Source organism: Rhinatrema bivittatum, chromosome 3 (genome assembly GCF_901001135.1).
Source record: "Rhinatrema bivittatum chromosome 3, aRhiBiv1.1, whole genome shotgun sequence".
NCBI lineage: Eukaryota > Metazoa > Chordata > Amphibia > Gymnophiona > Rhinatrematidae > Rhinatrema > Rhinatrema bivittatum.
This window is the reverse complement of record NC_042617.1, coordinates 244481360-244507815: the sequence shown is the minus strand read 5'-3', so window position 1 is coordinate 244507815 and position 26456 is coordinate 244481360. Positions and strand designations below refer to the sequence as shown.

Sequence of the window (26456 nt, the reverse complement as noted above, 5' to 3'; positions counted from 1 at the left end):
TCTTTCCAAAATCTAGGCATTTATTTTCTCTGCCTGGTGGTATTTGAGTGCAACTTATTTCATTTTGCCTTAGATAAGGCTAATTCTACCACTATTGATTGGTGTGGTAGTTGGGTAGACTCGTAAATCACTGAATTACGCATCCTATATTTGATATCAATTTTTCTAGAAGTAGCTGGTGATGAGAAGGGAGTCTTCCAAATCTTGAAGAGTAGGTTTTCTAATACCGAATGAGGTGGGCTCGGGAGGAGATTCGAAGATCTTTAAGATACCGAGCATTTCAGCTCTTGGGTCAGGAATTCTTCCCGTTTCTACTTGAAGACTGCCTACTTTCTCAACAAATTTTGAATAAGTGAGATCCTCCGGAGGAGAATATGGTTCAGGTAAACCTTCCTGAGGGTCAGATGGCATACCAGTTGAAATTTTGGAATAAACTGATTCCAGAGAACCTGGGCTGATGGGTGGAGTCATGGTATCATCTTTTGCTGGTTTTAGAGGTTCTAACCCTGTAGGCGATTCAGGAGAATCTTCTAGAGAATGCTGTGGTGGTAATTCCTTTGTGTTTTCCAATTCTTGGAAAAGAGAGGAGAGAATGTCTGAGATTTTAGTCATAGTTGATGCAGCCAAAGTACCTTGTGGAGGAATGTGAATCTTTTGCTTTGGGATTAGTGTTGGAATTGCCGCAAGCAAAATATCTTTTGCTACCTGTCCCTTAGGTTGACTTTGAGGAGGTATAACCGGGGAAGGTCGAATACGTTTTTGTTAATGGTATTTGTAACGAAGAACGTCTCTTCTCTCTGGAAAGTGATGAGACTCACCAAGGAGCTACCACTAGGAGAAGATCCTGATGAGAGGCCTTGAATATCAATTTCAGAAATTGATATTTTTGATGAACTTCTTGATTTTGAAGATTTCTGTTGATGCTTTTCTGATACACTTGGTTGTAAATGCATTGTTCTGGCACCATATGTTATTGGAGCATCCCTAATTAATATATGCTCTGTACATGCGTCGTGGAATGGGCTTCGCGCCGTATCTGCTCCGTGCGCCGTAACTGTGCATCCGTGATGGACATAATTTTGCCACATTGACAATATTTGAATCCAGATGGCTTCGGAGCCATCTGAGATGTGAAATCTTGCGAAAAAACGCGAAAAAAATCCAGTCAGAAGAAATTCACTAAGAGAAAAAACCCCGCATGCGAACAGCTCATGGAAGAAAAGAAACTGAAGAGGTGAGAGAACCGTGCGGGAAGACGACCGCGCAAACGCACAGAGTTCAAAACTGTGGTTAGTTAAGAGAAACTCCGCCTACCCGGGATTGCGGCACTTCCCATACAGTATGGCTAATTCAGCCCTGCTATCGACGGGAAACCACAGGAGGTCAAAATGGCCTGCTCAATCCTTGCAGGACAGTCTACTAGCAAGGATGCATGCTCACCATCTGCTACAGACTGAAAAATAGTGGCTGGCTGGCAACTGAGCTGGGCTATATGAGGGTGACATTGCGGTGTTCTCAGTCTCCATCTGCGGTTGGAATGCACAACCCATTGGCATGGACTGGCTTGCCCAGATGAAGACGACATAGCTTTCTGGCCACTCAGTCCTTTGGGATGCTAGGGAATATGAGAAAGTACTGCCAATTTCACAGTGTTTCGGTGATGGATCCCAACCCACTAATTCATACTCTTAAAAGCCAACTTAAGAGTCATAACTGATCTGATTTTCGATATAAACTGGTATCCAAGGTGAGCTCTGAATGCAAATATTAAAATTTATAGAGCCTTCCAATCCACTGCAACTACATTTTGGTGTATTCTTTACATTTTCCTTCTCAAATGTAACAGTGATGTAACCCAACAAATTAAATAAAAAACTCAAACAAGCTTATTAAAACAAAGAACTAAGTTTAATTGGAAGTACATATTTTAATGTGCAGATACAAAAGTCCCACATTTAATCATGTTAACAGAACAAAAAACTTGTACATTAACCTACTGATGCAAATTTATGAAGTTTAAAATATCCAATCATATTCTGAATTTTAGATGACTGACTTCCCCACCCCCCCACTAGCATCCACGTCCTAACATTTATGTCTAACAAGACATCACAAAATCCCTTATGTAAACAAAATAACTTCCTTCCTAAAAAGTGTTTAATAAATCTTAGCCATTTCTTTCAGCACTTCCACCTCTTCTAGGACTTCCTGATGGTGAACGACTAGAGGAAAAGAAAGAAAAAAGGTAATGAATATAAAATTTTGAACAGTTTTACTTCCAACAAAATCTATATATAGGAGAAACCTGGTGTAATTCAGAAACAGAGCAATTTTGCTTACTGCAAACCATTTTTCACAGATAGCAAGATGAATTAGCCACAATGTGGGTGATGTCCATTCAGTACTGCTAAATGACCTCTCAGTAAGCCTCTTCAGTCTGTGTTTTAGTTCTTAAAAAAAAAAAAAAAGAGTTTAGCTAGGTAGTTGATTCTCAAGGGAGGTGGGCAGATTTGGTATGGCTAATTCATCCTATGGAAAAACACTGTTTACAGTAAGCAAACTTGCTTTTTCCATCAAACAGCAGGCTGAATTAGACATAAGATCTGGGAAGTCACAAGCTAAGGGTTGCAATGGAGATTAAGGCTACTGGAAGCAATAGGCTATTCAAAAGGGAAAAATTGGTTCTTACCTGCTAGTTTCGTTCCGGGAATACCAGGAACCAGTATAGACAAGTGGGTTTTGCATCCCTACCAGTAGATGGAGTCAGAACAAAAATGTTTCTGAAACTGCTACATAAGCTAGAGTGCCATCTGCAGTCCTTCAGTATTGACCTGTACCCAAGCTAAGATGTAGCCATTCAAAAGCTAACCTAACTCCCTCCTTCAACAAGAGCTCAATTCCATAGCAGGGATCAAAACCCCTGAAAGTTAACTTTTCAGTCTTCTCTATGATACAGAGTTGAGATATCGGTCTTTCAATTGGATGGGGCTCTGGACTGATTTGTGGTACTCTAGGAATGAAAATTAGCTGGTAATTTTATTTTTTAATTTTATAGACCGAAGTTCTTGTAGGAACTACAAATCAATCCGGTTTACATACAACTTTTATTAAGTAAGTAATTGGTAAGAAACAGTCTTCCTTTCCTGCTCATATCCTAGATCAGTCCAGACAAGTGGAATGTTCCCAAGCTCCTCTAAACTGGGTGGGACCCTGAAAGACCAATTTGCAATACACGCTCCCCAAACAGCACCTCATCAGGCACCCGAACATCTCTATTTGATAATGTCTGGCGAAAGTGTGAAGCGACAACCAAGCGCTGCACTGCAGATCTCCTGTGGAGAAACCAACAGGGTCCACCCAGAAAGCAGCCTACGCTCTGGCCCCTTCAGGAAACACCCTTTTCTTTTAAACACCTGAAATTAGGGCCTCTTTCAGCCACCGTGCAATTGTAACTTTCAAAGTCTTGCACCCCTTCTTTGCGCCACCGAACAGCACAAAGGTGATAAGACCTTTGAAATCCATTGGTAACCTTTAGACACTTAAGTAAATAGTCTGACATCCCAACAAATATAATTCTGGGTCTGCCACATCCAGATGTGGGAATGCAGTAAGTCCAACTGGCTGACTGAGATGGAACAAAAAATGACCTGCAGCAAAAATGATGGAACTGCCACAAAACCCCATTCATTGAAATTTGAAGAAAGGGATCCCTACATGACAAGGCCTGCAGTTCCAAAATTCACCTGGCCAAACAGATAGCCACTAGAAACACCACATTCAGAGAAAGATCTTTCAGGGATGTCCCCCGTAATAGCTCAAAAGGTGAACTACAAAGAGCCTTAAGCACCAAACACAGGGTTCAAGAGACTAAAAAGGTCAAACAGCACCTCTCAGAAATCCACATCTAAATGGACTGCCAAAGAAACTTCACCCACCTTACCTCAACAAAAACAGTCTAAGACTACCATCTGATTACAAAGTTATATGCCTACCCTTCACAAGCCCTTTCTGCAGAAAGGCCCAATTTTGAGGACACCCACATTGGTCAAGCCCTTCAAACACCTTCCACATCCTGAGACAAGTCCAGAAAATGAACTATCTGGCCTGAAGTACCAGATATATAGTGAATAAACTAATACATTTAAAGGACTAATTGTAGGCAATCCTACACCCATAACTTAAAACTTAACTAGGAACTTAAATTTAAGATGAAGGCAGCAGTCCAGCAGCAAGAGGGGGGCCCTCCCAGTCTTTTGCATTGAGCGCCACATGTAAGATTTTTTTTACCCTCCAGTGAGAAATTGTATGTGTGCATCTGATGAAAAGAGCTCCCGTCTCTCAGAGAATGAGTCCGGAGGAGCTGAGGCACACAGGTATATAGATGAGATCTTCAGGGATATAGTAGTCAAGTCCCAACTCCAGTCTGGTAGTCCTGGTGCTGCCTTGGAGGAGGGAGGAAGATCTCATGATCAGAGAACATCAACCTGGTGTAGCAGGAAGTGACCATGTAGCAAGTTCTCACACAGAATGCGACTTCCAGAGCTACTGCCAAGGGGGGAAAGATTAGGTCAGCCATCAGTTGGTGATTCAATTATTAGGAATGTAGACAGCTGGGTGGCTGGTGGGCATGAAGATTGCCTGGTAATAATGCCTACCTAGTGTGAAGGTGGCAGACCTCATGCATCACCTAGATAGGATTTTAGACAGTGCTGGGGAGGAGCCGGCTGTCATGGTAAATTTGGGCACCGACACAGGAAAATGTGGGACTGAGGTTCTAGAAGCCAAATTTAGGCTCTTAGGTATAAAGCTGAAATCCAGACTCTCCAGGGTAGCATTCTCTGAAATGTTCCCTGTTCCATGCGCAGGTCCCCAAAGGCAAACAGAGCTCTGGAGTCTCAATGTATGGATGAGACTTTGGTGCAAGGAAGAGGGATTCAGTTTTGTAAGGAATTGGGGAACCTTGTGGGGAAGGGGGGGTCTTTTCTGAATGGATGGGCTCCACCTTAACCAGGGTGGAACCAGGCTGCTGGTGCTAACCTTTAAAAGTTGCTCTTATCTCCTTTTTAATCTAGAACAAAGGGGAAAGCAAACAGTCGCTCAGCAGCACATGGTTTGGCGGGAGGTATCTTCAAAGGATTCTAATGATGCATTAGAGTTAGGGCATTCCAAGAGGTTCCAATAAGAAAAGTAGTCCAAGTGCCTATTTTAAAACTCACTTGAGCTAAACGATTCCAATTTATCCCTGTCAACTAAAAAGCATAATGTAAATACAAATAAAAAAAACTTTAAAATGTTTGTATGCTAATGTCAGAAGTCTAAATGGTAAGATTGAGAATTAGAGTATACAGAGGTGAATGATGACAGACTTAAATTGGCATCTCAGACACATGGCGGACAGAAGATAACCAATGGGATTGTGCTATACCAGGGTACAAATTATATCGCAATGACAGAGCATCTTGGTGGCAGGGTGGTGCTTTAAGTCCAGGATGGCATAAAGATCCTGCATGAGACTAAATGCACAATCAAATCTTTATGGGTAGAAATCCCTTGTGTGTTAGGGAAAATAGTGATAGGAGTACACTACTGTTCACCTGGCCAACATGGTGAGGACAGTGAAATGCTAAGAGAAATTAGGGAAGCTAACCAAACTAGTAGTGCAGTAAAGCAAAATTGCTTACCTTGTAATAGGTGTTATCCTAGGACAGCAGAATGTTGTCCTCACATGTGTGACATCATTGATGGAGCCCTATTGCGGAAAACTTTGTCAAAAGTTTCTAGAAACTTTTGACTGGCACTTTGAGCATGCCATGATATTCTCAGCCACAGGGTTCTCCCTTCAATCTCGTATGTAGCAATAAGCTTTAGCAAAAAAAAAAAAAAGTATCTGACCCAACTCTGCAGGGTGGCGGGTGGGTTTCGTGAGGACTACATCCTGGGATAACACCTATTACAAGGTAAGGAATTTTGCTTTATCCCAGGACAAGCAGGATGCTAGTCCTCACATATGGGTGATTAGCAAGCTAGAGGCTGAATCATTTTGTAGTGAAGCAACACTGAAGTATTGTTGGTAAAAATGAGGCAGCCAAAGATCACAGCAGGTTAGATGTAGAAGGAGTTAGGGTTATACTGGAAAGAAGTTCTTTAAGACAGATTGTCCTTAGGCTGAATCTTGTCGTCCTTTGTCCAAACAGTAATGAGCTGCAAAAGGGTGAAGAGCTCCATGTTGCAGCTTTACATTTGTCAAGAACTGGCACTGAATGATAGTGTGCTACTGAGGTTGACATTGCTCTTACTGAATGCACCTTTACTCGCCCTTGGAGAGGAAGGCCTGCTTTTTCATAGCAGAACTCTATGCAATCTGCTAGCCAGTTGGAGAGAGTGTTTGCCCACTGGATTACCTGGTTTGTTTGGATCAAAAGATACAAAGAGTTGAGTGGATTTCCTGTGGACTGCAGTGCGGTCTAAGTAATATGCTAGCGCACGTTTACAGTCCAAGGTATGCAAGGCCCGTTCCCCTTGGTGAGAATGAGGCTTTGGAAAGAATGTGGGCAAAACTATGGATTGGTTCAAGTGGAATTCTGTAACTACTTTAGGGAGGAACTTTGGATGTGTACGGAGAACCACTCAGATAGGAATTTTGTATAGGGTGAGTACGTGACAAGTGCTTGTAACTCAGTAACCCTTCTAGCCGATGTAATGGCTATGAGAAATTTAAGAGCACAGGAAGTCATGGGTTTGAAAGGAGAACGCATGAGCCCTGTTAATACCAGATTCAGATCCCATTCTGTGACAGGTGGCCGAATTGGTGGTTTAAGGTGAATTAAACCTCTCAAATCTACTGACAAGAGGATGTATGGATATTGGTGCATCTCCCATCTTGTTATGGTAAGCCCAGATTGCACTTAAATGTACTCTTACAGATGTCTGGAGATCAGAATCTGAAAGATGGCACAAGTAGTCTAGTAGAGAAGTTATGGGGCAGGAGAAAGGGTCAATGTTCTTTTCTGTGCACCACAAGGTAAACCTTTTCCATTTCGAAGAATAGTTCTTTCGTGTTGAAGGTTTACGTGAAGCTATAAGCACTTGAGACACATTAGTTGAAAGATTGAGTGGTTGTAAGATCAAGCTTTCAACATCCATGCTATTAGAGATGGGGATTGAAGGTTGAGATGGGGATTGAAGGTTGGGATGGCGCAACCGACCCTGATCCTGAGTTATGAGAGTGGGAACTACACCCAGGCGAATTGGTTCTCTGATCGAGAGGTCTGGAAGTATGGGAAGCCATACTTGTCGAGGCCAATGTGGGGCTATGAGTATCATGGACCCTTGGTCCTGTTGTAGCTTCACTAGAGTATCGGAGGATATGCGTATAGAAGACCTGAGTTCCAAGGGCGAGCAAAGGCATCCTTGGCTGGCTGGTGTTTGTCTGTGCAGAGAGCAGAATCTTTCCACTTTGTGATTCAGGTGTGATGCAAAGAGGTCTATTGCTGGTTGCCCCCAATGCTGAAATATCCTGGTCACCACTAAGGGATCCAGGGACCATTTGTGCGGTTGGAACTGATGACTGAGGCGATCTGCAACTACATTGTTGATGCCCACTAGATAAGTTGCCCGTAGAAACATGGAATGTGTCAGGGCCCAATCCCAAATCTGAGCGACTTCTTGACAAAGGAGATACGAGCCCGTACCTCCCTGTTGTTCAGGTACCACATGGCTACTGTATTGTCTGTTTGAATCAGAACAGTCTTGTGTGAAAGGCAGTCCTTTAACGCATGCAGAGCATAACGTATAGCTCGAAGCTCCAGGAAATTGATTTGAAATGTTGCTTCGAGTTTTGTCCAAGTACCCTGGGGTTTGGAGATTGTCTATGTGAGCTCCCCAACCTAAGGTGGATGCATCTGTAGTTAAAGTTATCTGTGAGACTGGTTGTTGGAAGGGCAGGCCCTTGTGCAAATTGTCCTTGTTTGCCCAAAGTAGAGATGAACGTAGTTGGTGGGTAACTTCACTTTCCTTGTGTAAGTGTGCTATTACTGCTAGGCATTTCGTGAACACGAAACGAGTCCAAACGGTAGTACTCTGTACTGGAAATATTGATGACCCACCAGGAAGCGCTGATACTTACGATGAGGAGGGAATATTGGAATGTGAGTGTAAGCATCTTGTAGATCCAGAGAGCAAAGCCAATCTCCTATTTGAAGAAGTGGAAGCATGGTGCCTAGAGATACCATCCTGAACATTTTCAGAAATTTGTTGAGATTTGAGGTCTAGGATGGGATGTAGGCCTCCTGTTTTCTTTGGAATGAGGAAATAACGGGAGTAGAATCCTCTGCCCTGCTGAGTCCGGGGCACCGGCTCTACGGCTCTGGCTCTCAGAAGGGTGGATAATTCTGCTTGTAGATGAATTATGTGATTTTCATTTAGCGAAAGGTTTTGGAGGAGAGTCTTTTGGAGTTGAGAGAAAATTGAGTTGGTAACATTTTTGCGAGTACCCATTGGTCTGTTATCTGTAACCAATGGTTGTAGGAGGAGGAAACTCAGGCTCCTACTGGCAGGTTCGGTTTTGGATGGTGGAGATGGCTTTGGTCTCTGGTGGTGGCCTCAAAAACCTGTAGCCGGTCCCATCTGCGGTGGTGGTTGAGGCCTAGCAGCTCTAGGCTGTCTGGATTGAGATCTTTGCTGTGGACAAGAAGATTTACCTCTGGTTGCTGGTGAGTAGTAACGTCTCTGCCTGTAGAAAGGTTTTTGAGATTCCTTCCTTGGAGGACAGCAAGATGTAGCAGAGTCTTGTGGAACTGACTACAGTTGGCGCAAGGTTCCTGTATGTTCTTTCAGTTGGGCCACAGCATCCTGTACCTTTGACCCAAAGAGGTTGTCATCTATGCATGGCAAATCCAGTTTTTCCTGTACCTCAGGCCTGAAGTCAGAGGCTTTTAACCATGCCCAGCGACGTGCACTTACTCCTGAGGCCGCTACTCTCAAAGCTGTTTCAAGGTTGTCATAGGCGGCTCGGACTTCGCGCTTTCCAGCTTCAAGTCCTTTGTGTATAATGGTCTGAGCTGCTTCTTGGTAAGGCTGAGGTAGGGAGTTGGAAAGCTCCTGCATCTGCTTCCAAAAATTCTTCTTGTATTGCGTCATATATAGTTGATATGATGCAATCCTTGAATTGAGCATAGCTCCCTGGTATACTTTCCTGCCTAAGGAGTCCAAGAATCTATGGTCCTTTCCAGGAGGAGTGGAGGAATGAAGTCTTATTCTTTTGGATTTCTTCTGTGCCGACAACTGATTGATGTGGCAGCTGTGATTTTTGATATCCAGGAACATTTTGGACTAGATAGGTGGTGTCCACTCTTGTTAATAGGTGGAACTGTGCATGGATGTTCCCAGAGTCTATGCTGCAATTCCAAAAAGTACCTCATGGACAGGTATGGCCAAGACCTCTTTAGGAGGGTCCACGAACTGTAAAACTTCTAAAGTTTGCTATTTCGTGTCCTGTTCAGATACCAAGTTAAAAGGTATTGTGTCTGCCATGTCCTTAATAAAATTAGTGAAGGACAAGTCTTCTGGTGGGGATTTCTTCTTACCTTCTGGAGGAGAAGGGTCAGACATGAAGCTTTTGGAAGAAGTGTCAGAACACTTTTCTTCCCATGAATCATATGGGTCTTCTCTGCAAGGGGAAGTGGGAGAAGACCTCGGTGGTTGAGAAAGTGGGAGAAGACCTCGGTGGTTGAGAGTCCTGAAGGCCCTGGCTGCGGATCTTCAATAGGTCTCTGTCCAGGAACTTCTTCAGTTGGTTTAGATGGAATAGATGTCAGTGGGAGAGCACCGACAATTGCGTCGAATCTATCCATCAGTAGTTGAAATAACGCCAATTCTGGTTGTCCTGGGGCCCCAGGCACTGGTATCGTCGGGACTAGTTCCGGCATTGGTCCGGGTACTGGCGACGGTAGAGGCGTCTGCATCAGTAGATTCTTTGGTACTGGTGCAGTCAGCAGCTTTGGTGTTGGTACCGGCATCGGCGGGAGTGCCGGCATCGACATCTGTGAGGGCATTGACTGTCCTGTAATGCTTGGAGCACTGCTTGGCGGATAAATCCGCTCAATTCCTCCGTGATAGCTGGTGCAGGCAGAACAGCTACACGTGGTGGCGGTGGAGGTGTTGTCGGTCCTTCCACAGGGCTCTGTTTTCGATGGCTAGCATATCAAGAGGAGGTGAACACATCAGCGAAGGCCTCTGTTTCCTGAAGATGAGGCCGTTTGGCGGTCGAATTCTCTGGGGATAGTAGAGCCTCCGGAATCGATGGATGGTGATGTCAATGCCAATGTTTCGGTTGATGTTCCGCTGCTGACCTCATCGATACTACGGATGGGGTCTGCGATGAACGATCCCCTGAACCTTCCGGACGATGTTTGAGAATTAGACGTTTTAAAATTCCGGCCGGAGATGATTGAGTGGACGTCGATGGAGAAGGTAAAAGTTGAAGATGGAACAAGTGTTCCATCTTTTCTTGTCGCGCCTTTCGACCCTTCACGGCATACTTTGGGCAAGATGTTACATCGTGTGATTCGCCCAAGCAAAGTACACACTCGAGGTGTGGATCTGTAATGGACATGGTCCGATTACAATTGGGACATTTTTTGAATCCTGTGGCCATGTTTCCCTTCCTTGACAGCCGATGAAAATAAGAAAAGTACTTTTACTCAAGAGTCAGAATGAGAAAAAACGTACTCACCGGCCGGTGGTAATGCGGAAGACCCCGATATGGGAGAGAAATAATCACTTTTAAATCTGATTTTTAGTCAGAAATATGTGAGAAAACACACAAGCTCCTGCTCCACGATGCCAAAAGCAGCGCGGAAAAACGAAGACTGAAGGGAGACCCCTGTAGCTGAGAATATCATGGCATGCTCAGTGGGCTCAGAGTGCCAGTCAAAAGTTTTTAGAAACTTTGACAGAAAGTTTTCCGCAATAGGGCTCCATCAATGTCACCCATATGAGGACTAGCATCCTGCTTGTCCTGGGATAATGGAAATTTCAATTACCCCAATATTGACTGGGTAAGTGAAACATCAGGGCATGCTAGAGAGAAGGTTCCTGGATGGAATAAAAGTTTTGCGTGGCAATTGGTACAGGAACCAATGAGAGAGGGAGCAATTTTAGATCTAAGGCTGCTCTATGCTAGATTCAACACCCAGCTGAGACTGCAACTTCTGCATTACCTCGCAGCATGGAATTATGTCCAACTGCCTCTAGGTGCTGTACCAAGAACCCTTCTCTTTGCAGGGCCACAGCTACTACAACAGCTACCACCACTACTTTGGTGAAAGCCAGAGGAGCAGACGCCAATCTTAACTGTAGAGCTCTGGAACCAAAAATGCTCGTCTAGGACCAACTGCAGAAGCTTCTGATGCCTTGAGAAGCCTCTGACAGTCCAATGCCAGAAACTCCCCCATGCAAACTGCTGCTCTTTCAGTATTTCCATGCAACAACGAAGTACCCGAAACACCGCACTGATGATCTCCAAATCCAGAATGAGCTATAAAATGTCTTTTATACTCCGAAATTGGGTAAATATTTGCCTTTCCCCCATTCCTCCGGAGGCACAGTCACCATTGGCTCCAGATACTGTGAACGCTTCTAGAATGGTGTGCACAGCAAATCTTTTAACCGCGACACACAAGGGGAACTCATGAGTCTTCTCGGACCGGCCGAGCACAATCTTAGGTGAAGCCGCCTTTTATCACATCCAGTACCTTGGTCCAAACACATCCAAATACCTTGGTCCATTCCTCAATACAAAGGGCCAATCTCACTCCAACTACCTTTTTTTTTTTTTTTTTTTTTTTTTTTTTTAGAAGAATGGACCAGTCTCTTATTGTGCAGCCTTGCTGCCTCTGAACCCTTGACTGGAGTTATCCCAGGTGAAATTATGCAACCCTGATGCTTGCTTTAAAGATGAGAACCACCCCCGCTGGAGCGATGCCCTCAGATAACTTTATCCCTTTGGAGTCCCCCGAACGAGTTACTAGTTGCTACAGATCCTAACCACACACTAACATCCCCCCCCTTAAAGAGATCACTGAACTGGGGACTTGGACCACATGCCTGTTGACAAATAGTGTAACCAAAGAAAAGATCTAGCTGAAATCACTGACACCATAATCTTGGATGACGTCCAAAACAGATCATAGGGCACATATGCCACAAGCCATAGCTACCTCCAGACGTAACGTTTGCCTAACTGATGCAGAGGAAACGATCTTTTGCCTGCAAGCTCTGCACCCACTGAGTCCTGCAGGCCCAAGGTCAAAACCTCAACCTTAAATGGCCGAAAGCTCTGACCAGGTGGTTCTCTCAGTAACCTTGCAGACCCAAGTATTAGACTCCAGCAGGGAATAGCACTTAGCCATGACTCTCCCTGCCTTCAGTCCCATTTGTGGAATATCCCAGTCCTGGAGAATAATTTCTTTACAATGGAAAGGCTTTGAGGGACCCTGCAGGCCTTCCTTGACAGATCCTCACCCCCCCCCCCCCCCCTTCATGGTCGGACCCCAGCTGAGAAATTTCAACTCCCAGCTGTTCCAGTACATGTGGGATCAAAGGTCACAGCTCATCCTTCCTGAACCACCTTAACCTTGGGTGCCTTGAAGAGCTCCCTCCAGGGCCATCATCTTGACCCCCTGAACCCCTCTGAGGGATCCACGTCATCAGCATCAATAACCTTGGTCTAAGACAGAAAAAAAAAGCGCTCGACCTGCCCCGAGAGTCTCCCCTGACTACCTTAGCCTGTTGGGGACCCAGTGTAGCATACCTGCCTGCTGCTCCCTTTTTGGCTAAATAAGCCTTGTACCTTAAGACAAAGCCTGAGAAAATTCTTGCCAAACCGCTGGGATCTTCCCTCATGACTTCTCCAGCCTCATCACTGCCTCTCTGGGTCCACAGGGAAATTATACTTGACCAGCAATAAAGGTGGGGAATCCCTCCCTTTCTCCAATTCTGCCAGATTGCCACGTGATGACAAAATGGCCACCGTTCCACATTAGTCAGCCAAGCTCGCTCACCTGCTGCAACCTATTGGGAGAGTTTTATCCTGTGCTGCCCCACGAGCTTCTTCTGAAGTACACTTTAGGCACGTACACCTCTCCACAGGCCTTGCAGCCCTTGCTGCGTCCCGCAGCTTTCACCATTATGTGCGCACTTCACATCATGTGCTTTCACTTAGACTCGTGCTCTTCTCCCTGCTGACCTTGTAGCACTTGCCGCGTCCCATGGCTGCCACCATAATGCGCACAGTTTGTACTTATCCGAGCCAGATGTGCCTCAAACTTGATAGAAAGCTGCCTGCAACAGGCCACACTGAATGCGCCCCCCCCCCCCCCCCCCCCCCCCGAATGCTCTCCTCCTCCCTTGGCTGCCTCATGACCAACTGGTCAGCGTCTGCACTGCTTTTTATTATTATTTTTTTAAGACAGGCCTGAGAAAATACCCCCCAGAAAAAAGGGGGGATACTTTCCTTATGGTGATTCAGATACCAGAGGGAACAGCCCAAGGGAAAGGAAGGAGCCAGAACAAATGGCTTTCAGTCCCTTCTGACTTTAGACAGAGCTAAATTAGGGATACCACCCTCCTGCTTGCACTGCACCACCTGATGGATAACTCACGAAGCTGCCTAACACCTCAGGGAACCCACACAAGAATCTTTTTTTTTTTTAAATTTAATTCTCCAGACTGCAGGATTTTCACCTCTACCACCTGCTGGAATCCAAGAAATATTGAGGAATTGCAGGTTGCTCTCTAGCTTATGTAGCAGTTTCAGAAAAGTTTTTGTTCTCAGACTCCATCTCTGGGTGGGATGCAAACCCCACTTGTCTGGACCGATCTGGGGTATGAACAGGAATTGCTTGTCAAAGTTTACTGTCACTCTTGGACTGTCCAGACAGTAATGGGACGTAAACTACATTGCAGCTTTGCAGATATCTTTGAAAGATACAGCCATGGCTCTAACTTGATGAGCCTCGATACTGTAATCTGAAGGCTTGCAAGTCTAAAACAGTAATGCCAGTCTCCTAGTCAGCTGGGCAATGTATATTTGGTCACAGTTATGCTCAATTTATTGGGATCTAAGACAAATAGTTTAGAAGTCTGATGATGTAGCATTCTCTTGTAGTAAAAATCAAAGCCAGTTTACAGTCCAAGGTATGAAGAGCTTTCTTGCCTTCATATGCATGAGGTTTTGGGAAGAACCTAGGTAGCACAAAGGTGTGATTAATATGGAATGCCAATATATTTTTTCAGCAAACATTTCAGGAGGGTACGGAGTAGTGGGCTACGACCCATGGAAACCAGGGTTCAAATCCCACTGTTGCTTCTTGTGAACTTGGCAAGTCACTTTACCCTCAGTTGCCTCAGGTACAAAAATTAGATTGAAAGCCCTGTGGGCATAGGGAAATACCTATAGTACCTGAATGTAATCTGCTTTGATGTATACTGAAGTACCAAAAAGACAAAATAAAATACTATGAAAAATTTGCAAATAGGCTTTAGTTCAATATCTACCTTAAGTTCACTCATTTCTGGTTGATGTTACTGTGACAAAAACATTACTTTCCATGTTAGAAATCTGAGAGGCCAACTCCAGTGGTTCAGAGTGGTTTCATCAGTTGGCCAGGATCACATTTAGATTCCACAGAACAGATGGTTTAATATGCCACAGGTCAATTTTGACACTAATGGATGAATGGAGATAAAACTGAAGGTAAGCCTAACATGGTATGCTATGGCACAAAGATGTATTCTTACTGATGAGTTGGCAAGTTCTGATTCAGATAGCAAGAGCAGATAATTTAGTAACTTTTGGTTTGCAAGTAAACGGATCCAAATTGTGACGACATCATATTGAAAACTTCTCATTTGAAACCATAAGCTCTTCTAGTTGAAGGTTTTCCGGCAGACACTAATATCCACCACTGCTTTAGGTAAGGACAATCTGTCAAGTTGAAGGAAAGAACATCTGGATGAAATAGACCTCCCTCAGTATGGATCTGATCTAAGGAATCAGAGGTTGACTGGAGAGCTGAACTAGATGAGTAAACAATTTGTCTGGGCCACATTGGAGCTATAAGGATCAGACGGGCCCAGTCCTTCATACTTTCTACCCCATTATGGCTATTAGCAGAATCACTGGAAAAGCATAATCAGGATATAGTCATTCCAGTCAAGCAGAAAAACGTCCTAAGATGTAAGTTTGCTAGAAAGCATGGAGCAAAACTTTTCCAGGTTTAGACAACTAGGACAATTGCTGGAAACCCCCAGAGACGGTACAGTCTGTTAGCTATGGATTACTGAAGGGGCCATTTATGTGCACACAGATTCTGCTGAGGTGATCTGCCAACATGTTGGAGATTTTGGGAACGCAAGTCACTTACATATCTGCATGTCCATTCCCATAATTTTCACTGCTTCTTAGCACGCAGTGCAAGATCCTGTACCTCCTTGGCTGTTCACGTAGAACATGACTTGATTATATGGGCAAGAATGTTTTCCTTGAAGGTGAGTGAAAGTTGTTAAAAGCATACCTTATCCTTCAACTCGAGAAGATATTTGAAACTCATGGAAAGACCATGTCCTCATTAGTTCAAAGGGGGGCCTATGTAAGCCCCCCAGCTCTTTGTGAAGGCATCAATTACTAAGGTTACTTGGCAAAGAGCTTGTTATAGCAGTGTTCTTTCCTGTTAAATTGAATTCTGCCACCAATTCCTGCTGAAATCTGTTTTTTAGGGGACACAATAAGTTGATCCCAATGGAATTGAAATCCCCACTGCAGGTGGTTCAGCAAGACTACACTGATTGTTCTTGATTACAAGGTGGCAGCAAACAGCACTTCTCTGGCACAAAACTGATCTGTCTGAAAGCCAATGCCCAGAGAGTCTGAACTCAATCTGAAGGAAGGAAAGCTCTTTCCTACAGAGAATCTATCCACACCAATGAATTTGATTTTATGGGATGGAATCAAAGTCAATTTCTTAAAATTTACAAGGGAGCCCAGTGACTAAAATGAATTAATTTCTCCAGGGAAGTTACAACTATTACAAGCCAGTCATTCAGGTAAGGGAAGAACCGGATGCCCCCAAGAGTGTGGATACACTGCTACTACAGCTAGGCATTTGACGCCAGCCACTTCTAGAATCTTCAAAGAGGAGCACCGATAATATATCATAAAAGTGTAAGTAATGCCATTGGAAGAGGATGTATACCCAAGCATCTTTTAGATCTAGAGCACACATCCATTCCCCTTTCTGGATGAAAGTAGGAATGTTTGGAAGGAATTCATTTTCAATTTCTCCCTGAGTATGTGTTTATAAGTACTTAAGATTTGCCATACTGGGTCAGACAAAAGTCCCAGGTATTTATTTTTTCAAAGTATTTTTTGGTGCAAATACAATCTTATCTTTAGGAACAAAATAAGTAGATAAGTGTACAACTTATTTTACTGCTCCAGTTAAACCTGTAACCAACTACTTTTGTCAGCACAAGCAGCAACTAGACTCCACAATCTTGAGAACCCAGTGGGTCTTTGTTGATCTTGCACCATTCCTCTAGGTAGTGGTGTATTCTATCCCATACAAGAGGCTTTTTGCTGGGTCAGATGCAAAAAAAAAAAAGAAGTGGCCGGACTGTTGTGCTGCTTTAGGTTCACAGCATTCACACAGTCCAGCAAGAGGTAGAAGTTGCTGCTGTTGTGGAAGTAGGGACGGCATCCAGTAGTGACAGAGCTTCTGGAAGGGATGTCTCTTGAAATAAGGGCTTAAAAAAAAAGTGTAGAATGGACACTTTGCAGTGGACTGCTGTTCCATTCTCGTGAAGAGGGACTGTGCCACCATGTGCTGTTCCTTAACCTGAACCACTGTTTCTCCCAGCTTATCTCTGAAGAGGAGATCACAGAGGTAGGGCACATCCAATTTTTTTGTGAACATAAATGCATAGGATACTGGCTCTCAACCAGGTCATGCAGCGAGATGCAATGGAGTAATTCTGCCCTTAATTGGCCAAATATGCTGTTTTAGGTTTTTGTCTACAATCAAGTACAGAACCATATAAAATTGATCAGCATTAGTGCATTAACCATGGATCTTTTAAACATCTTTTTTGCCAAAACTGGCCGGTAGTCTGGGATCTTCACCTGGCAGCATATTTGAATATTTTTTTTTCCACTCTTAAGAGCAGATTCTACCACTACTGTTTGATAGGGTATTTGTACAATTCCAATTTTTTTTTTTTTTTTTTTAACCTTGCAGCATATGAACTGGGATCATTGCTGGATCCACTGGAGCTTCCAGAGCCCGGACACCAAAAATGACAGCATGTGGGTCTTTGCTTTACATACATTCACTCGGAGAACTTTTCCTCTGGAGTAGGAAAAGTCTTCCGTGGGAGACAAGTGTTCTGGGAGGGAGGAAGGGGGTGTCAATTGGAGGGAATTCCTGGTGCCTCTTTGGAATCTAGAAGTGAACATTGATCCACAACTCCAATGATGAAGCTTGTGACCATGGAGGGGATCCTTGGTTTAGAAAATCCTGATGTGTACACTCTGTGTGACTAGAGTTTGCTGAATACAAATGCCATAGGCTAGAAACCTCTTATGAATTCTCCATCAGGACTCCACATGTATTTTTTCTGGTGTCTCCCATTCAGAGAGAACCATGGCCTCAATCTCTGGATACAACAGAAAGGCAGACACTGATCTACATATCCCTCTCAAAATTGGACCCCAACCTGGGGTGTGCTGGACTTTATCAGATAATCGCAAAGCTAAGGATACCTGTGCTATTAGCACAGTTATTTCCTCCTTATGAAATAACCTAATCTGCTCTTCTATACCCAATTGAATCTCTCCTTACATAGATTTTAGATTACTTCCTACACTTCATTAAACTTTAAATAGGGCAATCCAGCCCTAGAGACTAAATTCCTATGGCTCTATTCTCTTCCTCTTCTGAGATTTGGCCATTTCTAATGCAGGAGAGCAACCCTAAGAAGGATTCCCCCCCCCCCCCCAATTTCACTGTTCCTGCAGGACTTGAAATGCCTGATGCAGGAATCGGGGGGCGGGACCAGGCTAGTGGGTACCCCTGCTAGTGTTAGGTACTTCCTGGTAATCGCTTTAGATGTAAATCCTGTTCTGGCAACTTCAGCAGCCCTTGAGCTAACGCAATGCCTCCCTTCACTGATGGCATGGATCATTGCAGTTTCAAAATGGCCACAGAGTCTAGCTATTAGACCCGCTGATTCCAGTGTCTCACTAGCAGCTGAGGTCATTAAGAACATAAGAAAATGCCATACTGGGTCATACCAAGGGTCCATCAAGCCCAGCATCCTGTTTCCAACAGTGGCCAATCCAGGCCATAAGAACCTGGCAAGTACCCAAAAACTAAAATCTATTCCATGTTACCATTGCTAATGGCAATGGTTATTCTCTAAGTGAACTTAATAGCAGGTAATGGACTTCTCCAAGAACTTATCCAATCCTGCACTAACCACATCTTTTGGCAACAAATTCCAGAGTTTAAATTGTGCGTGGAGTAAAAAAGAACTTTCTCCGATTAGTTTTAAATGTGCCCCATGCTAACTTCATGGAGGCCCCCTAGTCTACTATCCAAAAGAGTAAATAACCGATTCACATCTACCCGTTCTAGACATGTCATAATTTTAAACATCTCTTATTATATCCCCCCTCAGCCGTCTCTTCTCCAAGCTGAAGAGTCCTAAACTCTTTAGTCTTTCCTCATAGGGGAGCTGTTCCATTCCCCTTATTTTGGTAGCCCTTCTCTGTACCTTCTCCATCGCAATTATATCTTTTTTGAGATGCGGCGACCAGAATTGTGCACAGTATTCAAGGTGCAGTCTCAACATGGAGCGAAACAGAGGCATTATGACATTTTCTGTTTTATTCACCATTCCCTTTCTAATAATTCCCAACATTCAGGGTGATCCAGTACCGAGCGGTAGGAAGAGCTGCGTTAGTGCCTACGGCACCCGCGGTTACCGCCCGCACAGTGCAGCTCACCTACCGCTCGATCCTGAAGCCTAATTATATGTAAATGTAAGCCGCGTCCGAAAAGCCTTAGTCCCGCGCAACCCAGGATACTGGATAGAGCGTCTATACAGGATCCTGGGTGCGCGGGCCTAAGGCTTCACGCCACGCTGGTATCTGTCATTTCAAATGTCATTTGAAATGACAGATACCAGGAAGTCTGGTCCGATCGGATGCAAAAATAAGTTGCTTCGCCGCTGTCATCTCTCTCCTCTCCTCCCGAAGCAGGCCTTGCTCCGGGAGGTGGAGAGAGAGATGACAGCGGCGAAGCAACTTACTTTTCCATCTGATCTGACCCGACAGCGCTTCTCCCCCCCTCCCGGAGCAAGACCTGCTTCGGGAGGAGGGGAGAGAGATGACAGCGGCGAAGCTTTCCCCCAGCCCGGACCCGACCCCCCAACCCGGACCCGACCTGACCGCTGTCAGTCTGTTCTCCCTCCTCCCGGAGCAAGGCTGCTTTCGCGCCCTGCTCCGGGAGGGGGGAGAAGAGGTGACAGCGGCGAAGCAAAAAAAAAAAAGGGGAGCAAATTGTTTTTTTTCAAAAGCGACTTACTTTTGGGATCTGTCAAGATCCCAAAAGTAAGTCGCTTTTGGACGCCGGCAAAACTTATTTTTTGCAGCCATCAGCAGGAACACGATCTGGCTCCTGTAGCTCCTCCCAACAAGATGGCCGCCTGCACGGGGAAAGCGTACAATTGGCTGCTGAAGACGTGACGTCACGACGTTTGGTGTCATGGGATGTGACGCCACATCTTCAGCGGCCAATTGTACGCTTTCCCTGTGCAGGCGGCCATCTTGTTGGGAGGAGCTACGGGAGCCAGATCGTGTTCCTGCTGATGGCTGCAAAAAAAGATAAGTTTTGCCGGCGTCCAAAAGCGACTTACTTTTGGGGATCTTGACAGATCCCAAAAGTAAGTCGCTTTTGAAAAAAACCAAAATTGTCAATTTTGAAAAAAAAAAAACCAAAATTGCTTTTGGTTTTTTTTTTAGCTTCGCTGCTCAGTTTCTATTTTCCCCCGTCCCAGAGCAAGGCTGCTTTTCGCGCCCTGCTCTGGGAGGGGGAAGAAGAACTGAAGCGGGGAAGCAACTTACTTGCACGGGGGAAAGCGTTTTTTTGGCAGCCCCAGTCCTCTCCCCTCCTCCCGAAGCCAAAAAAAGCGAAAAAAACGTTGCAGCCAAAAAAAAGCGGAAAAAACGTTGCAGCCAAAAAAAAGCGGAAAAAACGTTGCAGCCAGGCTGCAACGTTTTTTTCGCTTTTTTTTGGCTTCGGGAAGAGGGGAGAGGACTGGGGCTGCCACGGAGACCGGCACCCATGATCGCGGCCGGGGCAGGTGAGCGGGGGCTGGGGGAAAGCTTGCCACCTACCCTTACCCATGCCTCTACCGCCTGGATCAGGGTAGGCGGTAAGTTTGCAGGTTAAACGCGCGACAAAACGGCAGGGAAAGGTAGCGATAGTCGGGGCGCGGGTTACGGGATGCTAGGGGAATAGCTAATTGGCTCGTTTGCATGCAATATCGCGCTAATTCGCTCGTTTGCATGCAATATACATGCCGCGGGCGGAAGGGGTTGCCCGGGGAATTTAGGACGCGGTAGGAGTAGGTTAAAGGGGATTCGGGATCGCAGGAAGGGCTAACGCGGCCGAAACGTGAGTTAAAAGCGGCTTAGGAGCAGGGTAAACGCAGCCGCACTTTACAGGATAGGCCTGATTGTTTGCTTTTTTGACTGCCGCAGCACACTGAACCGACGATTTCAATGTGTTATCCACTAAGACACCTAGTTCTCTTTCTTGGGTTGTAGCACCTAATATGGAACCCAACATTCTGTAATTATTGCATGGGTTATTTTTCCCTATATGCATCACCTTGCACTTATCCACATTCAATTTCATCTGCCATTTGGATGCCCAATTTTCCAGTCTCACAAGGTCTTCCTGCAATTTATCACAATCTGCTTGTGATTTAACTACTCTGAACAATTTTGTCATCTGCAAATTTGATCTCACTCATATTTCTTTCCAGATCATTTATAAATATATTGAAACGTAAGGGTCCCAATACAGATCCCTGAGGCACTCTATTGCCCACTCCCTTCCACTGAGAAAATTGTCCATTTAATCCTACTCCGTTTCCTGTCTTTTAGCCAGTTTACAATCCACGAAAGGACATCGCCACCTATCCCATGACTTTTTACTTTTCCTAGAAGCCTCTCATGAGGAACTTTGTCAAACGCCTTCTGAAAATCCAAGTATACTACATCTACCGGTTCACCATTATCCACATGTTTATTATCTCCTTCAAAAAAGTGAAGCAGATTTGTGAGGCAAGACTTGCCCTGGGTAAAGCCATGCTGACTTTGTTCCATTAAACCATGTCTTTCTATATGTTCTGTGATTTTGATGTTTAGAACACTTTCCACTATTTTTCCTGGCACCGAAGTCAGGCCAACCGGTCTGCAGTCTCCCGGATCGCCCCTGGAGCCCCTTCCAAATATTGGGGTTACATTTGCTATCCTCCAGTCTTCAGGTACAATGGATGATTTTTTTTTTATTTAATGTTTATTGGTGTCATCACTTCACAAGAAAGAGCAACTTTTGTACAGCAGAACCGAATACATTGAGATAAAAGATACAAAAATACAAAGTGTATGACCCACTTTTTCCCCCTCCCCTAAATTAACTCCCTTTCTCCTATTCCCCCCCCCCCTCTCCCATTGCAGAATGGTATTTATGAGGACTGGATTGACCGCTTGTATAGGCATATTGGAAGCATCATGAATTCAAGCTGATCGCACCAATGAACATAATTTAATAAACATAATAAACATATCCTAGGAGTCTGTCTGGGCCAACCAAACAAAGAGCAGCTGTAAAGCATGCAAGATATGCTGGTTGTGGGGATTGTGAGCAGCAATTGCCTTGTGGACAGACCCCAATTTGGCTAGTTGGAGTCTGAGATCCACCCCGATGGTATTTTCTCCGTTCGCCAATATCTAGCCAGTTCCCTACGAGCTGCCATTATAATGAAGTGACCCAGTTTTAATTTATTTGCTGGAACATCAAGGGGAATATTCAACACCATTGATTCAGGGGTTAGTAAGACAACTCCAGAGATCTCACGGATAAGGCGTGTAATATATTGCCAAAAGGTGACTATTTTAGGGCAGGTCCACCACATGTGAAAGAACGAGCCAATGTGACCGCAACCCTTCCAGCACATCGGACTGCAGGTAGCCCGTATCCTATGAATACGCTCTGGTGTAAAATACCAACGTAACAGAATTTTGTAACTATTCTCTGCCAGAGCGACATAGGCTAAGCATTTTTTTGTATGCAAGAAGACGGAATCCCATGTATCCTCAGATAAGGTCTTGCCCAGATCTGTTTCCCAGGCTCTAATAAAAACCGGTTTAGTTTGGGGAGCTTTACTGAGGAAGCTGTACACCTGGGAAATCACCCCCTTAAAGCATATCTGCTTGAGCACACCAGTTCTCCATCTGGGTCTTTCCAAGTGCAAGATCGCTAGCTACATTTTCAGCTTGGAAAAAGTGGCGAAGCTGAAGATATGGAAGTCTATCCACCTCTGGTAGATGATATCTAGCAGAGTTCTGGATAGGGAAGGATAGCCCGCCCACCCCACACGTGACCCAGAGTCAGTATCCCTCTCTCCTCCCACGCTTTAAAATATGCAGATTGTCTGCCCACTGCAAAGTGGGCATTAGTACAAATATGGGAGCTATAGAAATATCGTCTGGTTCCCACGAACCGAGTCTTCCATTTTTCCCAACTCATTAAGGTGGTGGTAGTGGCCATCGGTAGCGTGGTCAAAGGGGGTCTTGTGTCTCTCGGTTGCCAAATCAATGCGCGGAGCGGAGTTCCCCCTGATATGTTCTGCTCAATATCAACCTATTGCCTTTGGTCTTTAGACCTATGCCAGTCGAATATGGTGTGAAATTGAGCAGCTGTAAGGTACCATCTAAGATTTGGAACTCCCAGCCCCCCACTAAGTTTTGACCTATATAGTGTTGCCTGAAATATCCTAGGTGGCCTTCTCTTCCATATAAAGGAGAAGATTTTCTGCTGCCATTTCTTAATTTGGGAAGTCGGAATATCTATGGGAATCGACTGAAACAGGTAGTTCAGCCTGGGTAGCACATTCACTTTTATAGTAGCAATGCGACCGAACCATGATAGGTAAAGGTCAGACCACCGGTCTAAATCTTTAAAGAGTTTCTGAAGGAGAGGAGGATAGTTTAAAGAATATAACTCCTCCATATCAGCACTATTATATATATCCCAAGATATTTAATCTTTTAAGATGCCCATTTAAACGGAAATTTTGATTTCAATACAGCTAACTCTGCTGGTGGGGTAGTTACATTTAGGATTTCCGATTTATCAACATTTAACGTGAAACCGGATACTTTACCGAAAGCCTGCAGTTCTTCCAATGTCGTTCCTAAAGAACTGGATGGATTGACCAGGGTGAACAGAATGTCGTCCGCAAACATGGACATTTTGTATTCCTGTGCCCCTACTACGATGCCACTAATTCTAGTGTTCGCCCGTACTTTAATAGCCAGCGGTTCTAGAAAACGCAAAAAGCAGTGGGGAAAGCGGGCATCCCTGCCGCGCTCCCCTAGCAATAGGAAAGGCTTCGGAATATGTGCCATTGACCTTAACTCTTGCCCTAGGGTTGTCATATAGTTGCTCCAACCAAGTGAGAAAATAGGGGCCAAAATTCATAGCTGTGAGTGTTTGAAACAGGAAAGGCCAATGCACCACGTCAAATGCCTTTTCTGCGTCCACTGAGAGTAGAACCATAGGATTTGAGTTCTCCCTAGCCCAGCCAATCAAATCTATAATTTTCTGTGTATTGTCCGCCGCCATACGGCCGGGTATAAAACCTGATTGATTGGCGTGAATCAGCTGTGGTAGTATCGTATTCAATCGGTACAATAGGATCTTGGCCAATAGTTTGAGGTCTATATTAATAAGCGAAATTGGCCGATAGGACCCACATTTGGTAAGATCCCTTCCCGGTTTGCCCAAAATAGTAATGCCCACAACATTAGCTTCGGGACGAATATGGCCTCCAGTGCGCAGGGAGTTGAACAGTGCATTCAAAGGGGCAAGTAAGGAAGATGCCATTGTCTTATAAAATTGTGGGGTAAACCCATCCAATCCGGGTGCCTTGTTAATTTTAAGCTCCTTAATAGCCCGCGAGATCTCTAATGAAGAAATCTTTGTCCAGGAAAAGCTTCTCCTCATCAGTAAGCTGCGGTAGCTCTATGTCTCCTAAATAGTCTCTGATCTGCTCTGGTAAAATAGAAGGGTTAGCTGCATATAACGTTTGATAAAAGTGCTGGAAGTGGAGACGTATTTCTGGAGGGGATTTTAACAGAGTATCATCCGTATCCCGAATCTCCAGAATCTGATTTTGTAATACTTTTTGTTTCAAGTATCTGGCAAGTAACTTACCGGAACGATTGCCCCATTCAAATCGTTCCCGTGTTAGTATTGCCGCCTTGGCAGGTAACTCTGCATTCGCCATCTCCTGTAAGTCGCGCCTTAAGAGATGGAGTTTGGCATATATTTTTTTCGATAGGGTTTTTTTGTGGTTAGTTTCCAGACTAGCGATTTCACTCAATAGCTTTGCCCTGGCCTGCAAGTGGTCCCGTTTGTTTTTGGCCCCCTGCGCTATTAAATAGCCTTGTGTCACCACTTTCAGACACTCCCATACTAATGTGGGGGAACCCTCATTGGAGGACAGATATTGAGAAATGTTATTATATAATGTCTTACAGAACTCCTTGTCTTGGATAATAGAGTCATTCAATTTCCATGGGCAGAACCCACCCCCCTTCCTCCCATCATACAGTTTTAAGTCTATCGGTGCATGATCGGACCAGGTAATGTGATGAATATTAGTCTGCTTAACCTGGGCTAACAGCATATGATCTAGTAAGAAATAATCAATAGGTGAGTATGAGTGGTGTGGTGCTGAGAAAAAGGTGTAGTTTCTGTGTTGGGGGTGGCTGTGGCGCCATATGTCGAAAAGATTCCATTTCCTCATAAGGGCCAATAGTTTCCTCGGCACCCCAGTATTCTGATTACCACCTGAGTTGTCGAGGTGGGGGTTCAAGGAAACATTGAAATCCCCTAGGAGAACCAAATGACCCTCCCCCTCTATCTAAAAGTCGATCAATTTGATCAAAAAAATTTTCCTTGATCGGAATTGGGGGCACAAAGATTAAGAAATGTGTAAAGAACCCCTTGACACTCGAATTTAACCAGTATGTATCGGCCCTCTGGGTCCTCCACGTGGCTTTTAATTATATAGTCATACCCCCTTTTAAAAAAGATACCCACGCCAGCATATTTACTGGCCTGAGAAAAAGCTGTGAGCCCATTCCAGCCACACTAAAAAGGTGTTCATATCTGCGGGTTAAGTGTGTTTCTTGTAAACATATAATAGTAGCTGTGTGGGCCTGGATTTCCTGTCTGAGCAATTGTCGCTTCCGTGGTATATTAAGGCCCTTGACGTTTAATAAGATGTTAAGAGACATCATACTAATATATAGGATGATCTATGCTGGAAACACACTAACAGCCTGAAGCCTACATTAATAATACCCAGTGACCTGTGAATACACCAAGATCGAACCACAAGTATCGCTGCATGCCCTTCCCTTTCCTCCCGATACCATCTCTGCAACGCCACCCCCCCCTTCCCTCCCTCTGACCCATATATATCCTGTCCCCCCTTCCCTCCCCACCATCTTCCCCCCTCGCAGAGACCATAACCCCATGGTCTTCCTGCACAGGTATGAGGGTCAGTACATTCCCCAAACAGTACACAGCCCCCCTGAGCCCCCAGAACTAGCACACAGTATGTCACATCCCCCCCATGTAATGCGGACAACCTTATTGCCCCCCGCAAATTGAACCACCCCCCCAATACTATACTCTAGCTCTTACATTATGCAGAGTTATACAACCTGTAACCGGGGATACCTTAAGTGGTTCCCTGACTGTTTGCCTAGCTGTGAGCAAGAACAGAAATGAGAAACTTAAAAATAAAAAAAGTCAACTCGGGGCGTCCATGGAGGAAGGAATCAGGCTCTCGGGGTTCCGACGTAGCCGCCTCCCTCCTTTCTCAATCCGCTGCCATTTCGGGGGTTCTGGTCGCTCCCGGTTCACTCGCAGCGCTTGAGCTCTGGCTTGTAGGCCCGCCGCCTCCAATATGGCCGCCGCTTGGTCCGGAGAATTCGCTTTCGACGTCACTCCCTTGATGGTGATGGCTATTCCCACCGGGTATAGCCATCTGTAACGGGCCTCTGCTTTCCGCAGCATGGAAGTGATCTCCCG

General features: G+C 44.8%; 1 protein-coding gene across 6 annotated transcripts in view; it reads right to left on the bottom strand.

The window, feature by feature from the left end:
* Positions 1 to 1889: 1889 nt before the first annotated feature.
* SRSF7 (serine and arginine rich splicing factor 7) overlaps positions 1890 to 26456 on the bottom strand; it is a 148875-nt gene continuing 124308 nt past the window's right edge. For all 6 annotated transcript variants that reach the window (XM_029594384.1, XM_029594385.1, XM_029594381.1 and 3 more), the window contains one exon: positions 1890 to 2222. In XM_029594384.1, coding sequence (XP_029450244.1) covers positions 2168 to 2222 — 55 coding nt within the window. In that variant the 3' untranslated portion in view covers positions 1890 to 2167. The remainder of the gene's footprint in view (positions 2223 to 26456) is intronic.